Below are 18,302 nucleotides of genomic sequence, written 5' to 3'. Positions count from 1 at the left end.
CAAGTGATACTCATTAAGTATTGAGAGAGTCTCTGCCTCCACCACTTTCTCAGGCAGTGTTTTCCACCGGGTGAAAACTTTCTCCCTCAGAGCTGACTCTTCTACTCCTTACCCTAAACATTGACTCATCAGCAGAGAGCATTGGAAAAACATCCCGGCACCATCCTAATCATAGAAACAGAAAACCTACAGCACAATACAGGCCCTTCGGCCCACAGTGTTGTGCTGAAAATGTCCCTACCTTAGAAATTACTAGGCTTACTAGCCCTCTATTTTACTAAGGTCCATGTACTTTTCTAAAAAGTCTCTTGAAAGACCCTATTGTATCCGCCTCCACCACCGTTGCCAGCAGCCCATTCCACGCACTCACCACTCTGAGTAAAAAAACTTTACCCCGACATCTCCTCTGTACCTACTCATCAGCACTTAAACCTGTGTCCTCTTGTGGGAACCATTTCAGCCCTGGGAAAAAGCCTCTGACTATCCACATGATCAATGCCTGTCATCATCTTATACACCTCTGTCAGGTCACCTCTCATCCTACGTCACTCCAAGGAGAAAAGGCCAAGTTCACTCAACCTATTCTCATGAGGCATGCTCCCCAATCCAGGCAGCATCCTTGTAAATCTCCTCTGCACCCTTTCTATGGCTTCCACATCCTTCCTGTAGTGAGGCGACCAGAAATGAGCACAGTAATCAAGTGGAGTTTATTGTCATGTGCACAAGTATGGTGAAAATCACAGGCACGTAAAGCACAGACAACCAGGTAACAAACCTGGTGGTGCTGAAGCAGACTGCTATCTCCACAACACATCAGCTTAGAGGAGCACAAGTACATATGGAAAATGCAACTGACCTGCCCTTGCTACATGAATGCTAGTTTTGTGATGGATACTGAACGGTAATTTTCATGTCTTACCATTTTGAAAAGAGATGACAGGGTTCCATCTCTTCGTCCTTTATAAGCCGCCTTTGACTTAGAACCAGTTGTAGCGTAATGTGGCCTCTGACCTTCAGTTCCCTGTGAACAAACCAATCCAGAATATTGATCGTGCATAGACCCAGCTCATTCCTAGAAACTGTTTGTCTTAAAATATTGTTGTAGATAAAGTTAAAGTTAATAGCTGTGCTCTGAGTGAGCTCACCTCAGTTTGTAAATATATGTACACAGGCCAGGTGAGTGGTTATTAGAATGCTTAGATAAGTCCACTATAATAGTACAAGTTATTATTTGCCACATTAGCACTTGAGAAGGCAAAAGTTGTCATTGGTTGCTAAGTCTTCATGAATTTCACCCTGTTCTAAAAGATTTGGCTAATTGATCAGTCACGTGACCAGTAAGTTTTTACAACTTCAGGCTCTGATTAACAAATGGGGAAGAACACCACTGAATCAGAGTTATTTTCTAAACATCATTGCCAAGTGTCCATACCCAACTGTGCCTGAAGTAGCTACACTGACTGCAATGGTTGATCTGGAGTTGTGTATACAGTAGCTCTGATGGGCAGATTTCCTACCTTGAGGTAAACCGGATAGTTTTCAAGAATTGATAAAGCTTTTATGAAGAAAATTCAAATGGTTTAGATTTGATTTTTCTATTCTGCATGATGGGTGTTTATTTATAGATCGATGGATCAGTGATTACACTACCATGTCTATCAAGGTAACTGTTGTGCTTTAGAGCTAAGAAGTCAATCCAGGTCAGGCTACCACGTGTGGAGAGCCTCTGGAATGCTCCCAATTGGTGTGCTGGGTGAAAGTCTGGATTCCCAGCAAGAGGAAATTGGAATGAGATGCTGAGTGTTACAGAAAAGGACATGCTTTCAAAACTAGGACTGATCAGCTGAGGGACACACTGCTGTTTTCCTTTACTAGCCCTGATTCCCAATCATCCCAGTAAAAGACAGGACCACCTCACCCTAGATTGCTCAACAATTTTGTACAGTTGAAAATTTCATTTTCCAGAAATAAATTCTCAAAGTGTTGATCTGTATGCCTCAAGCTTATACAGTATTCATGACCTCATTCCATCAAGTAAGGGACCGGGTCCTGAGCACCTTATTGCCACACGTGCACTGACAAAGCTTTCAATAACCACTCCATGTCAACAATGATATTCCAGGTGGAAATCACACCCTTTAGGTCAACAAGAGACAATGGAAGATGCTGAGGGGCTCATTCTAGGTCTGTGGGAGGAGTGAGTGATAGTGCAAACATGCACCAGTGGCCATGGAAAGGGTGAGCACCTTCAAGTTCATGGGTGTCAACATCTTGGAAGACCGGTTCTGGACCTGGCAAATAGATGCAACCATAAAGAGGGTGTGCCAGAGCCTCTGCTTTCTTAGAAGTTTAAGGGGATTTGGCATGTCATCAGAGACTCTAACAAATTTCTACAGATATTCATTGGAAAGCATTCTGACTGATTGTGCCATGGCCTACTGGTATTGGAACTTCAGTGCACAGGAACAGGAGAGGCTAAAGAGAGTGGTGGAATTAGTCAGTACCATCATGGGTACATTCCCCTCCATCATTAAGGATATCTACAAGAGGCAATGTCTCAGGAAGGTGACAACCATTACCAGGGAGCCTGACCATCTGCTGCTATTAGACAGGACATACAGAAGCCTGAAGACGCCATATTTTAAGATTCAACAACAACTCTTCCCTACTGCTTTTGCAAATGATGGAAATCTTGAGCACAGACACAAAATGCCCAACTAACTCATCAAGCCATGCAGCATCTAAGGAGGAAAATGAACATTTGATGTTTCCAGTTGAGACTCCTCACTAGGACAGTAAAGAAAGAGGGCATAATCCAGAATAAAACAGTAGGGGGAGGTGGCAGGAAATGTGAATCCAGCTGTGAGGATGATGGCAGGTGGGGGAAGGAGGGGTTAAGGGGAAATGGTGTGAGAAGCAAACGGGTGACAAATGGAAGAGAAAGGGTTGAAGGAGGAATAATCTGATAAAGGAGGACAGTAGACCATGGAGTAAAGCGGAGGAGATAGGGAACCAGAGGAAATTGGTGGGCGGATCATAATGGTAGGGGAGGGGAGGAGGAGATCACAGGAATGAGGGATTAAAAAAAGGTGGAGGAAGAAAAAGGAAAACGGGGGAGTGGATACTAGAGTTAGAGAAATCAATTCAATCACCAATGGGCTCCCACCATCAGGCACATCTTACCCCATCCCCACCCCTGTCCACATTTTGCTCACTCTGTGACTTCCTTGTCTGCTCTTCCCTTCCCATCAATTTACCTCCACTTACCTCTGCAGCTGCTCCTATACCTCCCCTCTCACCATCATTCAGGGCCCTAAAGTGAAGCAGTCTTTCACTTGCAAGTCATTCAGTGTAATTTATTGTATTTGGTGCTGCTGGTGCAGCCTTCCTTACATAGGTGAGAACCAAACACAGACTGGGAGACTGCTTCATTGAGCACCTTTGTTCTGTTCACAGCAACAGCCAGGATCTCCCAGTAGCCACCCATTTCATTTGCACTTCCCATTCCCCCACTTGCATGTCAGCCCATAGTCTCCTCTTCTGCCATGATGAAGTCTGATGCTGGATGGAGAAGCAGGTCCTGGTATTTTGTCTGGGTGGTTCCAAGCTGACAGCATCAACATTGATTTCACTAACTTCTGGAAACCATTCCTTTCATGTTTTCCTTTTTCTCCCACCCCCTTTGTTTTCCCTCATTCCTGTAGCCTCTCACTCCTCCTCTACACCCTCCCACCCTCATATTCTGCTCATCACCTCCTTGGAGTTCCCCATCTCCTTCTCTTTATTCAGTCATCCACAGTCCTTCCCTATCTGAATTCTCCTTCTTCAGCTCTTTGACTCTTGTACCTATCACCTCTCAGCTTCTCTCACCATTCTCTTTCATCCCCCTTCCCAAACACCTACCTTCCCCCTTTCACCTTGACTCACCTATTTCCTGTCAGTTTTTTCTCCTCCATCTACCATACCTTTTTTTATTTTGGCTTATTCTGTCCTCTTATTTTCCATTTCTGATAAAGGGTGTCAGACTGAATTGTTAACTGTCCATTTCCCTCCATAGACTCTGCTTTATTTGTTGAGTTCTTCCAGCATTTTTGTGTACTATCAGTTCTATGTCACTCACAGCAGGTTCTTAAACTGACCTGGAATACCCAAAAACTACCTTGGACTATATTTCATTTCTCTTTTTTTCTCTAATTGCATTATTGTTATGTTTATTTTGCAAGTTACGTTAATTGAAACTTGTTAACTTTTGTTTTTCCAGTTCTGTACTGTACTGCTGCCACTGAGCTTATTTTTAATGGTATTCCTACCCTGTGTATGTATGCCTATGACAATAAACTCAAACTTGGTAAACACTATGGAGTGATAAGCAACTAGGCATTGATCGTAAAATGTGACAGGTTCCACTCAGCAGCAAATTAAATGTGATCTTTCTGAGTAATTTGAAAAGCCTGAATAAATGTGACCTGTCACAGCATTAATTATGCAGACTTGCCATCTGCATGCTAGATACCGTTTGATCTGAACTTGCCGTTTCATTAAAAAAAAGATAAATATTTGTACAGACTGCGGAAATGCAGGTAAAATGCTGTGAGGATCACCGTGGAGCTAACAACTTGAAGGATCTATTTCTGGGACTAAAGTCACTCCTTCATCTGGAAGAATCACCACAGACTTTTAGCTGTCCTGCAATGTACACTAAAGATTTTGGCTGGTTGGCATCATAGGCACAGCACAAGAGAATTTAAAGTAAATATTTAAGAGTGTCTGAGCTGGCATTTGGGTTTTTTAGTAACACTGAAATATTTATGTCATTTAAAACAAAATGTATTATGACACTAAATGAAAGTACTGAACGTCACACAAATCATCAGCAAAAGCGTTGTACATTATTCATGCACCGTGATGTGTGGGCTGAGATTACACATTTCATTTGAGGTGCAATTAGTTGGCTCTGTGATCATGAGGTTAACTGATTAGACTCTGAAAACTCTGCTGCAATTTCCGATTCAGCAGTGCAGACTCACCTTGTTGGCAAATGTTGTTGTTGATATTGGTCAAGTTCTGAATCAAGAACTCTTTCCCTTTCTCTCTCTCTCTCTCTCTCTCTCTCTAGCTATTTCTCTGCATCCCCACCCATAACTGTCCCTGACTTCCTCTGCCTCTAATAGAGTAATGGAATTCTAAGTAATGGCTTCTGCTTCATGATACCAACTACCATTATCTCAGCCTCCTCCTTTGAGCTTCCCCTTGTAGATTCATGTACCATGGAAACAGGTCCTTTGGCCCAACTGGGCCATGCTAACTGAGAGTTCCATCTTAGTTAGTCCCATTTGCACACATTTGGCCCATATCCCTCCAAACCAGGGGTTCCCAACCCATGCCATGGACCAATAACATTAACCAAGTGGTCCTTGGACCCCAGGCTGGGAACCCCTGCTCTAAATTTTCCTATCATGTATCTGTCCAGATGCCTATTAAATGTTAAGGTACCTGCCTTAACAACGCCCTCTGGTAGCTTGTTCCTCATATGCACCACCCACTGTGTGAAGAAGTTGCCCCCCCCCTGCCATCCCAGTCCCTTTTAAATTATTTTGTCTCTCATTTTAAGCCTATGCCCACTAGTTTTTGGCTCCATTTCCCTGGGAATATGACTGTGCAAGTTCACCCTATTTATGCCCCTCATTATTTTACATCACAATATGATGATCCCTCAGAGTCCTACACTCCAGGGAATAAAGTCCTAGCCTGCCCAACCTTTCCCTGTAACTCAAGCCCTTGAGTCCTGGCAAACTACACCAGCCTTCTTCCTTGAAGTTCACTCCCTCTCCATTGGTTTCTTTCTTTCTTTCTCTCACATTCTCTCCCACTCCCCCTCTCTTCTCCTTCCTCCTCCGCACACTCTCTCCGCTATCCCTCCCTCCCCATCACCCCACCTTACAATTCATCTCTCCAATCAGGACAAAACTAAAGCCATGAACCATTTTGGAGAGGGAAGGGATGTTAGTGTTATATTAGTCAGGCGTCTGTCAATATTGATCCCCTAGACCTCACAGTAATGAACAGCCTAGCTGTTATCAGACAGCTATTAATGAGATCCTGCTGTCTGCATATTGGTTGCCACGTCGCCTGCTTTACAGCAAAGACCATGCCGTATGTGTAGGGAAATCAGAAAAATACTGCAGCTACTGTAAATCTAAAATAAAACCGACCATACTGGAAACACTTATCAGGACAGACAGCATCTATGGGAAAAGAAACAAAGTCAATGCTTCAAGTCAAAGGTGCTTCATCAGGTCCAAAATATTAACTCTTTCCCTTCCCACAGATGTGGCCTGCTCTGCTGAGTGTTTCCTGCAGTTTCTGTTTAAGCACTGCATGAATACGTGGAATGACTGGTGCTGTGAAAGATGATATTGAAATGCAAGTCTGTCTCTCTTTCCATGTCTGTCCGAGTGTCTCTGTTCCCATCTATCTCTTTCTCATTCCCGCCTCTCCTAACGATGAGACCCTCACAATGACTAGAAGCTACCCCTGGTTACAGTTGGAGCGTGTGAGGCACTTGCAAGCATTTCTCTCAATTCAACTTCACACACAGGCAACTTGGACCAACACTTCCTACTTCCTCAGGAGACTGAAGAAATCTGGCATGTCCCCTTTACCCTAATCAATGTTTATTGACGCAACATAGAAAACATCTTATCTGACAGTCACAGCTTGGTATGGCTTTATGTCCTAAACCTACATAAAGCTGCAGTATCTTCTCTGTGAACTGCTCTGCCCGTGACCACAAGTAACCACAGAGGGTTGTGAACTGAGCTCAGCACGCCATGGAAACCAGCCTCCCTTCATTGCAATCTGTCTACTCTCGCCGCTGCATCAGTAAAGTAGCTAACATAATCAAAGACTCCTCCCATCCCAGACATTTTACTCCCCTCCCCAATAGGCAGAAGGTACAAAAGATTGAAAAGACACACGAGCAGGCTCTAGGACAGTTGCAACCCATTATTATAAGACCATTGAGTAAACCTTTTGTACGATATGAACTCTTAACCTCACAATGCACTATGTCATGGCCTCTGCACCTTACTGTCTGCCTGAACTGCACTTTCTCTGTAACTGTAACACTTTATTCTATAAGGCACTGTTGTAATGAAACGATCAGTATGGATGGCAAGCAAATCAAAGTTTTTCCACTGTACCTCAGTTTATGTAACAATACTGAACCAATTTATTGTTTTAACTTCTGGATTCAGGTGCTTATACTTAAGTGCCTTGCACTTGGAGCATGTGGGGGCCTTGCTGGTTAACGAGTGATGAGGAAGGGTGAACAGAATTGTGAAGTTTTCAACGAGCTGCATCAAGCTCTGTCACGACACTGGAGGATGTATGGAGTGACTAACAAATGAATAGGCCATGTAGCACTTACACCCATGCCATGCTTCAGCTGTTCTTCTACCTCAGCTCCACTTACCTGCACTGTTCCCATCCACATCTCACAATTCCCTTAATATTCAGAATTCTATCAACCCCTGTTCCGAAAAATCCACATCTCTCCCATCATCCTGGCTCTTTCCCCTCTCCATTTGCCCATTACCCGACACCCCTTCCACCTCCCTTCTTGTGCTCTGTGCTCCACCTTCCTATCCCCAAAGGGCCATTTTTCTGTGTAGTGCTGTTCTGTGTTCTATTTACTAGTCATATTTTAAACTGGGTCTCACTCCCGCGCTTCAATATGGTTCCTAGCCCACTGGCCTGGGTTTATAGCAAGGCTGAGATCCTTGCACAGGAAGGGCAGCTGACCAGTACTGTCCATCCATCACTCAAAAGGCAATGTCAATCATACTCCACATTCAGTGACATCAAGGGCCTAATACTGCCTTCCGGGTGAAGACAGAGCTAAGAATCTCTCTCTGTGCTATATACTAACAGCAGGAGTGTATCACTTGAATCACTGATGATCATCTCCATTATAGATAGTACCTCGCAGTACCTCCCTGTTTACAAAGGAACTTAATACTGGGCCTTGCAAATAACATTTGGATGCACATGCAGTTCAGCAACACCCCCCCCCCCACCCCCTGCACCCCGCACTTCCCTTCCAACTCTTCCCCATCAGGTCCTGATTCCATCTCCCTTAAAGGATCCCATTATCACTTTCCTGACCTATCAGGATGGAGCACTTGTAGTTCTTCGTATTCCTCCTCATATCTGTCCAGTATCCATCCCCAGCCTCTACATTCCTCCTCTCTCCATCTGACTAATATTTTTTCTCACTTCCTGTGCCTCAATCAGTAAGTCACCTGCCTTTATCTCCAATCTCCACACCATTCCCCTCCCCTACCTGGCACAACCTGTTTGTCATCTGCTCAATCCACCAATTGTCTTGGATACAGTCTCGAGAGTCCCCTTCTCCTCTTTATACAGGCCATCTTCCCTCTCCTCTCTCAGATGCAACTCAACCTGCTGAGATTGCGATACAAATAAACCAGCTGACTACCTATACCGCCTGTTCTATGCACAGCTCCTGTCGACTCGTCACCTATGCTGCTGAGCAAGTATTGCTCATTTTGTCCTAATGTCTCCTTGCATATTTCACTGAATTAACAAAGGGTTTTATCCCAAAAGGCTGTGTCTTTTTCCCTCCACAGATGCTGCCTGATCCACTGAGTTCCTCCAGCATTTTGGTTTTCCTGCCTCACTCAGAGGACATGCAAGAGACTGCAGATGCTGGAACCTGAAGCAAAAAACAAACTGCTGGAGGAATTCAACAGGTCAAGCAACAGCTGGGGGAAGAAAGGGACAGTTGCCGTCTCAGTTTGAGACCCTACATCGGGACTGGTGAAGGTCTGTGACCGCAGAACGTCACCTCCACAGACAATAGACAGTAGGTGCAGGAGTAGGCCATTCAATGCTGTTTGATCTGCTGACTTCCTTCAGAGGTTTGCTTTATGGTTTTCTTGGGCTGCTCAAGCAGAAAATGTAACACACTCTCATTATCATCAACAGAAAGTGAAATAACACTAAGCCATATGGAGTTAGACTGGAATTACAGCACAGAAGCAGACCATCTTCCCTAACCACCCCTTTCTGGTGCTTGTGTTTCACAGGAGTTCTCCTCCATCTCACACTTGTGGTGGAAGTCCTTCTCTTCTTCCTCCTCCCAGTGCTCCTCGTCGTTTTCATTAATTGAGACACAAGAGATTCTGAAAACCTTGAGCTACACACACAAAAAGCAGGAGGAACTCAGCATCTGTGGGGTGAAATGAACAGCTGATGTTTTGGGCCATGACTCTTCTTCAGGACCATGATTTTGGCTTACACAATGCACTAAGTTTGCACCTGGACAGAAGCATAATAATTGTAGGAAATGCTTGGTTCATTTATCCTCTGACACAAGCTGAAGCAACAAGTGTTACTCATCTTCATAGAGAGGTCTACCAAGTGGGGTTATGGTGAAATTATCATTTTCAAGCTCAACATTACCTTATTAGTAACCATCACATGCACCACAAATATAAAGGTGTTAATGATATACTTGTGTCTTACTTGGGGCCATCAGATAACCAAGCAATTATCCATTATAAATATGCCATTCAACATTATTGCCCAGTGGAAACATGAACTTGGAACCACTGTGCTACAAAGCACCATTATACGCTGTGCCAAACCGCTCCCAGTTCCTGCCGATGGAGTTAGCCGAGTATGGGAATGAAGTTTATCATGAGGTTTCATCAGTCACTGGATGATAAAATGATCCAAAATGTCTAACGATAAAGCTGGCAGCACAGTTCAGGTGATGGATTATTGTTAGCCATTGTAACTATTATGTTTGCAGCAGCAAATGCAGATCTTACACCTTACCCAAATAAATTTAGTGATAGCTCTACTTGCTCCGAACTTTCCCTGTAGTAGTGATGAGAAAAGGTGACATGATCATCACCAAAGACAAATGGAGACATATTGTAACCCCCATAACAATAAAGGTACAGAATACAATCAAAACTACCTGAGCTTTCAAACCAATGAGGGACTTTAACTTAGGGCACTGAGTGACCATCAACTATAAATTTGGACACTGGTGTTCATCACAAACCAAGATATCAGTATTGCAGAACATTGCCTTTGTGGGAGATCAGCTCCTGCTCTGTGGACAGCACTCTTGTCTCTGAGACAATAGCTTTCAGTTCAAGTCCTCCTCTAGAGACTTCAGGCTGATGCTCCGGTTGGGCACTGAGGGAGTTTTACCTAGTTGCTTTCATATGAGGTGGGAAACCAAGGCCCCTCTGCCTTCTTGGCTAGAGTTAAAAATAATGACACTATTCAAGAAAGAGTAAGGGAATTCTTGCTAAGCTGTAGGAAGCTTTTCCTAGATGATTTTTAAAAAAAAGTTCTTTGTTAATTCTTTCATTATTGTAGGTGGGATCTTGGTATATCTAAAATAGCTGCTGCATGCTCATGTACATTATTCTCCTGTGCTTTACTTTCCTGCACGTCTTTAGCCAATGAAGACAGCTGTTTAAACCCAAAGTTCTCTCTTGACTTTAAGAGGAAAGGGACTCCTTGGTTTCTGGTCCTGTCACAATCTACATAAACCCAACCCTAGTCACAGAGAGAGAAAAAGACCATTTACCTTCTGTTGCTTGGGTGCCTTCTTTGGTGACATCTGCAAAGAAATAGAAAAGTAATGGAGTTGTATTTGAGATAAACATGTTGTACCACACGGTGGTGAAATTTCTTTATGTTCACTTAGCAAATCATGCAGTTTCTCTTTATTAAAAAACTTGTTGAGAACTGGAATCCTTGCACTGTTATATCCAAAGCTGCACCAGGTTCTTGATTAGCAAGAGAGTCAAAGGTTTCTGGGAAAAGGTAGGAGAATGGGTTGGGGGGGGGGGGGGGGAAATCAGCCATGATGATTCACAGAGCAGATTGAGAGCGTAGAAGCACCAGATATAGTACAAAAAGAATTGTTTAGATACTATCGGAACCGATGTCCCAACTACATTAACATGGAGAAGAGTAGGGCACCAAGGCAACAATTTCTCCCCCCAAGCCATCAGACTCCTCAATACCCAGTCTAGACTGACATTTACATAATTTATTATTATATTGAAATTTGTCCTCTACTGTGCCTATTGCCTTGATAATTATTTAATTTATTAATTATTGTACTGCCCTGTACTGTTTTGGGCACTTTATATAGTCCTGTGTAGGTTTGTAGTCTAGTGTAGCTTTTGTGTTGTTTTACATAGTCTGGTGCAGCCTTGAGTTATCTCATATTGTCTAGTATAGTTTTGTGTTGTTTTATGTAGCACCAGGGTCCTGGAGGAATGTTGTTTCATTTTTACTGTGTATTGTACCAGCAGTTTGATAATAAATGACAATAAACTTGACTTGACTTGTTAAAAAAGCAGCTTCCCTGAGCAACACCAAAAGGTATCTCTCAGAAAAATGGTCTCCAAGACAGACAAAAAACAATCCTCTCCATGATAAATGAATGAAACCAATAAAGGGCGCTATCAGAGGGGCCAGCCCAGTTCTTCAGGTGATCTGGAGGATGTTGTGGTCAATTGTGTCAAAGGCAGCATTTACCTATCAGAATTGAAACGGAGATATGCTGGCATCAGTACTGAGCCTAAGGTTGCTGACAATTTTGGTAAGGGCTGGATCCATGCTATGGTTTGCTCTAAAACCTGACTGAAACTATGCTAGAATATTGTTCTCATTCAGAAAGTTGATGAATTAGTTGATAATGACTTTCTCAAGGTTCGTGCCCAGGGAAGGAAGATTTATATGCACCTGTAGTTAGCTTGTACCTCACTATCAAGGGTTGGCTTTTTAAGTAGGGGTTTGACAGCTGCAGTTATAAAGGCATCTGGAAAAAATCCAGTTTCAAGGGATGTATTAATAATTTTCCGAACAGAATTGAAAACGTTATTAAAAGTATCCTTCAAAAGTGTGGTAGACTCAGAGTTGAGACAGCAAGTAGATGATTTCCTCTTTGTTACATTCATATAGCATTCTGAATCAGAACAAAACCTTGTAAATTTGGACATGGTTGCTGTCTTTTTGAGAGTTGTCTGTAGATGTTATCAGTCTCTGTAGCTATACTCTCCCTAAAGGAAATAATTTTGTTGATTAAAAAATATTGCAAACCCCTTACACTTTGTGGCAGATGCTTGAATGAGGACAATGAGGTGGTGAGGAGAGGGCGTACAGGTGCAAGATATGCCGACTAGAAGAGTGGTGTCACAGCAACAACCTGGCACTCAATGTCTGTCAGATGAAAGAGCTGATTGTGGACTTCCAGAAGGGTAAGACAAAGGAACACACACCAATCCTCGGAGGGAAGTGGATAGAATGAGCAGTTTCAAGTTCCTGGGTGTCAAGATCTCTGAGGATCTAACCTGGTCCCGTATTTTGATGTAGTCATAAAGAAGGCAAGACATCAGCTATACTTTATTAGGAATTTGAAGAGATTTGGTATGTCAACAAATACACTCAAAAACTTCTGTAGTTGTACCATGGAGATAATTCTGACAGGCTGCAGAGGGTTGTAAATTTAGTCGGCTCCATCTTGGGTACTAGCCTACAAGGTACCCAGGACACCTTCAGGAAGTGGTGTCTCAGAAAGGCAGCATTCATTATTAAGGACCTCCAGCACCCAGGACATGCCCTTTTCTCACTGTTACCATCAGGTAGGAGGTACAGAAGCCTGAAGGCACACACTTAATGATTCAGGAACAGCTTCTTCCCCTCTGACATCTGATTGCTAAATGGACATTGAACCCTTGGTCACTATCTCACTTTTTAAATATATATTATTTCTGTTTTTTGCAGGATTTTTAATCTATTCAATATACATATACTGTAATTGACTGATTTTTTTTCTTCTGTATTATGTATTGCACTGAACTGCTGCTGCTAAATTAACAAATTTCATGTCACATGCCGGTGATAATAAACCTGATTCTGATTATAGGTTGGGGCAGGGCTCAACAGTTGGTTTGTAGTTGACAACAATATTCTGAAATCACCATTATTCTCTGTATTAATCTTGGGAAAATGAGCTCTTCTTGCAGAGCATTGTAGCAGCAGTAAAGGGGCCAACATTTTCCTTGAAAATATTATGGTGGACTTCTAATCCAGTTTTCCTCATTTTCCCTCAGCTACTCTGCATGACCTTTTGCGTCCATGGGCAGAATTGTTTAACCATGGAGACATTTTACTGAGTGATTTCTTTTTAACCCTAAGTGTGTTTAATATACTTGTCAAGTTATTGTTGAAAGAATCAGCCATTCTATTTACTGAGCAGTGTAGGGGACATGGGTCAGATAAACTAGCCGGCTCAACAAACTTAAGTTGTGTTGCAGCATCAAGAAACCGCTTTTCTTAAACTGTAGTTTCTTCCGTTGTCTTGGTTCCAGGTAGGAGGACGTCAAAAAGTACACAAAAATTATCGGAGATGGTGGCATCAGACAGAGAGCCAATATTTAACCCTTTTGTCATTACTAAATCATGTGTCAATGGGTGACCTCAGAGACATGCTAGGTGAGATCTAGACTGTCTAGTAAACTCATGAATTCAAGCTGCCATAAAGTTCACATTTGAGAGAGCATTAATTTGAATACTGAAATCACCAGAGATGAGAATCCTGTCATTGTTCAACCTAACAGAGGATAAGAATTCTGAGAATTCCAAGAGAAACAAGGCATTGGATTTAGGAGGGTGATAAATGCTAATGCAGAGGACAGGATCCATACTGCAAATTTTAGACATACAGTATGTACCACAAAACTTGAAAACTCATTGACAGAGAATAGATTGCAGCTAAAATGCTTTTTTTAAAACACGTTGGCAAGCTCACTTTGGTACCCTGAAACTGGTAGTCAGGTGGACACAGTTCAGATAACTATCTGTATTTATTTGACTTTAACCAGGTCTCAGATAAGAATATAAAATCAAGGGCTGTAGAGGCAATAAAATCATTCAAGATAGAAGTCTTATTTGAAAGGGACCTCACATTTAGAAGAGCTAGCTTAAACAGGGTAGCTTGCAGCAGAGCAACAGGGGATGTAGTTTTCAAGAGTAAAAGGTAATTTCTTCTAACAGCTTTAATAAGATAGTTGAGTGTGGGGGCCCTTCGGGTGACAATGGCGTGAACTTCATACACATGGGTTTGTCTCTGATTCAGACTGGTGAACGGCATAATGTGTTTATGGCAATAGACGAATATTTCTGATGATGAGGTAAAGACAGTCCATTTCACAAAGGAAGGATATAGCACTTAGCACAATCTTTTTCTTGAGCAGTGCTCCAAATTACCGGAGTTGCTTGGAAAGTAAATAGAGTGAACAGTTGTGAAAAGGTAGGCTGGGATGGCTTGAGCAGCTTCCCTAGTTCCTAACACTGTGTAATCTGCAGCTTTCCTTTGGTTTTAATCACTGGATGCAATGGAGACATAACTCATGTCCACATTATTCACACTTCTCTTGAAAGATAATCAGCATTGTGGCTTGAAGATAAGAGACAACCCACTGCCCAACTAAAAACACCAACAAGATCTCACCATGTTCTTAAAGAAGTGGACAACAGCGCTATCGTCACTCTGCCTTCCTGCTCCATGATGTGCCTTGTGCATAGTGGGGGCCATTAACACACCCCTTGCTGGTTCCTGAAACACATAGTCTCTTTTAACATAAAGATACTGAAATACAACCGGAATTTTGAAAGATCAAACAAGTAACTAATCACCATTCTATTTTACGTTAATCACTCACCATGTTTACAATTGTGTAAGTGCCAATGTGAATTTTAAACAGAAGTCATTTAGTATAGCAGATACAAGTAGTAAAAATTAAAAGCAATTCTCATAGAATCTGTCAGTTTTGCACCAATTGTAACAGTATTAACATTCCAGATTGACATTTCAATGATGTTTGAAAATATAAAAATATAAAAAATCTTTTACTGGCAACATTAAATGGGATAAAGAGTTCAGAAGCAAGCGGGTTACTCTGAATGAGAATGACAATTCTGCGTCATTTTTATTTTTAAAACCTCAAAGCACTTATGTATGGAACAAACTGGATAGAACACAGACAAAAACTTTTCACTGTATCCTAGTACATGTGTTGATAATAAACCAATACCAATACACCAAGAGCATGCTGGCAACAAGAGACGTTCCAATTTCTGGTTATGGGACACACGCAGGAAAGCCTGCTTTGTTTATTGCCAGTCAAGACCAATCTCCATATTCCTTCATTCACTGAGAAACTTGTGGAATGCACGTGTACTTCCTTAACAATGTTTGGAATTACATACACAACTCACAAGAGGCTGCAGAGGGCAGTGGACTCAGCCCGCTCCACACAGGCACAACTCTTCCCACCATGAAGAGACTCAAGGCAGCAGCAACCATCACCAAAGACCCCCATCATCTGGGACGTGCCCTCTTCTCACTACCACCATCTCGGAGTGGTACGGGATGCTGAAGACCCACAGTCAATGATTCAGAAACAGCTGCTTCCCTGCAGCCAGGACATTCCTGAATGGTCCATGAACATTACCTTGTTATTCCCTTTTTATACACTATATATTTAATTTGGAACTTACAGAAATTTTATGTCTTTACTTTGCACAACTGTTGAAAGCAACAAATTTCATATCATATAAGACGATGGTTATAATCCTGATTCTGATATGTCGCACAATGACTCACCAGGTGAATACACTGTGAATGAATGCTCTCTCAGACTCCTGTAGATTTAAGGCTAAATTGAACATTCGCTCTCTCGCTGTAAATCCTTTCCTGTTCTAGGCGTAGTCTCAACAGGGCTTTTTAATTGCAGTTTGACTTCCCTTGTACTTAAACCATCCTCCATTTCAGGCCAACATACCATTTCATTTTCAGTGCCTAAGGCAACACAACTCTAACCATGAAGTCCTGTTCAGGAAGAATTAGAATGGGTTGACCTTGATTGCCACAACACTCAAACTTTTATTGTACACACGTGAACAAATTCCTGTGCAATCTACTGGACAAGGTCTCCATACATCTTTATTTCTGTTCCTAGCATGTAACTTATCCATTAAACGCCAAGAACTGAAATCTTGGTATTTCCTGAATGAACTTTCTCCTTAAGGTGCTCCCTATTCCCTGGAAGGATTTTTTTAAACCAATCTTCCCTACTATTAGCCTGTGAGACTGTGAAGAGATTTAATGGGGGGCATAAAATGCTAAAGCCTGGAGAGAAAGGACAACACCCTTAGCAGAAAGCAGCAACAAGGACAACACAGATTCACAGAAATATTAGAGGGTATTTTTACCTTAAAACTCAAAGGTGGACTGAAATTCACAGCCTGAAAGTGAGGTGGAATTATTTTTTTTAAATAGAGAGTGGTGAATCTGTGAAATGATCTGCCACAGACAGTGGTAAAGACCAAGCCCGTGGGTATACTTAAAGTGGAAGTTGATTATTTCCTGAACGATATGGCGAGAAGGCAGGTGTATGGGGTTGAGTGCAATCCGGGATCAGCCATGATGGAATGGCAGAGCAGACTCAATGGGTTGAATGGCCTTATTCTGCTCCTATGTTTTATGGTAGGTGGAGAGCCCAGATGTAAGAGATACCCGATGATCACCTGATATGGTGCAACTTGTAGGTGTCTGGACTGAAGGGTGGAATTAGCCTCAGTAGTTTGTTCCTTTTCAGTTAGTGTAGACCAAATATTTTTCCCCTTATTATAAAACTGCCATGATTATGTGGTTTTGGTTAACAATGATCTCATACAGCATTATAAAGATTTGGACAGTTAGACCACCAAGAACTCTGTGCAAGGACGTGCAGGTGGGGTGGCTGGGGGGAAGGTGAGGTGAAGGAAGGAAAACCCGTAGATGAAAAGGGATAGAAGCAATCAGATGCTGGTCAAAGCATAGAACAGTACAGCACAACACAGAGACTGGCCCCTGGGGCCCAGCATGTTGCGCTGAACTGATTAAAACCAGCAATTACACACCTAACCAAACTAGTCCCCCCTGCCTGCATGATGCCTATATTTCTTTGTTCTCTGCACTTCATGCACCCAAGATTCTCTTAAGCACCTTTATTGTATTTGTCCCCCACCAACACCCCGGCAACACATTCCAGATACTCATTGTGTAAAAAAAGAGCCCCATCTCCTATGAACTTTCACCCTCTCACCTTAAATGTATGTCCTCCAGTATTAGGATCTTTGGGATAAAGATGCTAGCCTTCTACTCTATGCCTCTCACTTTTAAAAGCTTGTATCACCTCTCTACTGAGATTCCACAGCTCCAGAGCAAACAAACTTATAATTTACTTATAACTTTACATATATTGCTGGATGAAAATACTGAGAAAAGTATCTTGAAATAAAGTACATTTTAAATGTATAGCACTACTGTAAAATGGTAACATCATTTTGGCTTAGGTAAGTACACAATTACTAATACCAGGAAAACAGACCAATTTTTTACATGTTCTTTGCCTCTGAAGAATGGATTCAGTAGACATAAAATACATCCTTTGTGAATGTTAAGACAACAATTGCAAAGGTCAAAACAAGGATAAATTCTCTGTGAGCTTAGTTCACCAAATTATCTCAATATGTTGTCATGACAATATTCTCTGTTGCTAGGCTTTTGATACTAAAATAAATCTCTGTTCTGGGGTTTATTTTTGTTGTACATGGTCATACACAGAGATATCAAAGTAAGCATGGGATAACTGAATTAAACCCCGATGTTGGGAAATGTTGGGCCAAAGATTTAACGGGAGGAGGAGGAGATTAATTGGAAATTTAATTTGAAGAATTGAAAGATGTTCCCAGCTGTTGAACAGTGCAGTGGGACATGATAGGTGAGTGTAGTGGTTTAGATACTGGAGAATGATCAGAGGTTAGAACTAAGTGATCCAGACTCAGGAGTTTAAATCTCATTGTGGGAAATTTACATTCACAGAATTAAGTAGATATGGATTTCTTTTAAATAAAAGCTTGAGTCACTATAGGCAACCATGAAATTACAGAAAACTGTAAAAGCCAATCAACTTTCTAATGTCTCTGAGTGTAAACCAGCCATTCTTACCTCCTCTGTACCCCTGGCCTACCGGTAAGGTAGATTTTTAATTGCCCATGCAGTTTGTCAGTTGGGGGCAGTTAGGAATGGACAACAGATGCCGGTACTGCCGGTGATGTTGACATCCTGCCAATAAAGACTGAAAGACTGGATTTTTTTTTATATTGCATTCCCATCCTAAAATCATCTCTCTCTT

At 42.0% G+C, this 18,302-nt stretch overlaps 1 protein-coding gene across 1 annotated transcript in view; it reads right to left on the bottom strand.

Annotated features, from left to right (window-relative positions):
- Positions 1–18,302, bottom strand: part of LOC132395717 (myelin basic protein-like) — a 171,939-nt gene that overhangs the window by 6,644 nt on the left and 146,993 nt on the right. Inside the window, exons 6-9 of the mRNA XM_059972668.1 lie at positions 14,573–14,677; positions 10,634–10,666; positions 9,865–9,906; positions 920–1,021 (exon numbers count right to left, since the gene is read on the bottom strand). Of these exons, the coding sequence (XP_059828651.1) occupies positions 920–1,021; positions 9,865–9,906; positions 10,634–10,666; positions 14,573–14,677 (282 nt within the window). The remainder of the gene's footprint in view (positions 1–919; positions 1,022–9,864; positions 9,907–10,633; positions 10,667–14,572; positions 14,678–18,302) is intronic.

This window comes from Hypanus sabinus, chromosome 1 (genome assembly GCF_030144855.1).
Source record: "Hypanus sabinus isolate sHypSab1 chromosome 1, sHypSab1.hap1, whole genome shotgun sequence".
NCBI classification, from domain to species: Eukaryota; Metazoa; Chordata; class Chondrichthyes; order Myliobatiformes; family Dasyatidae; genus Hypanus; species Hypanus sabinus.
Note: the sequence above shows the minus strand (reverse complement) of the source record. Positions and strands in the feature narration are given on the sequence as shown.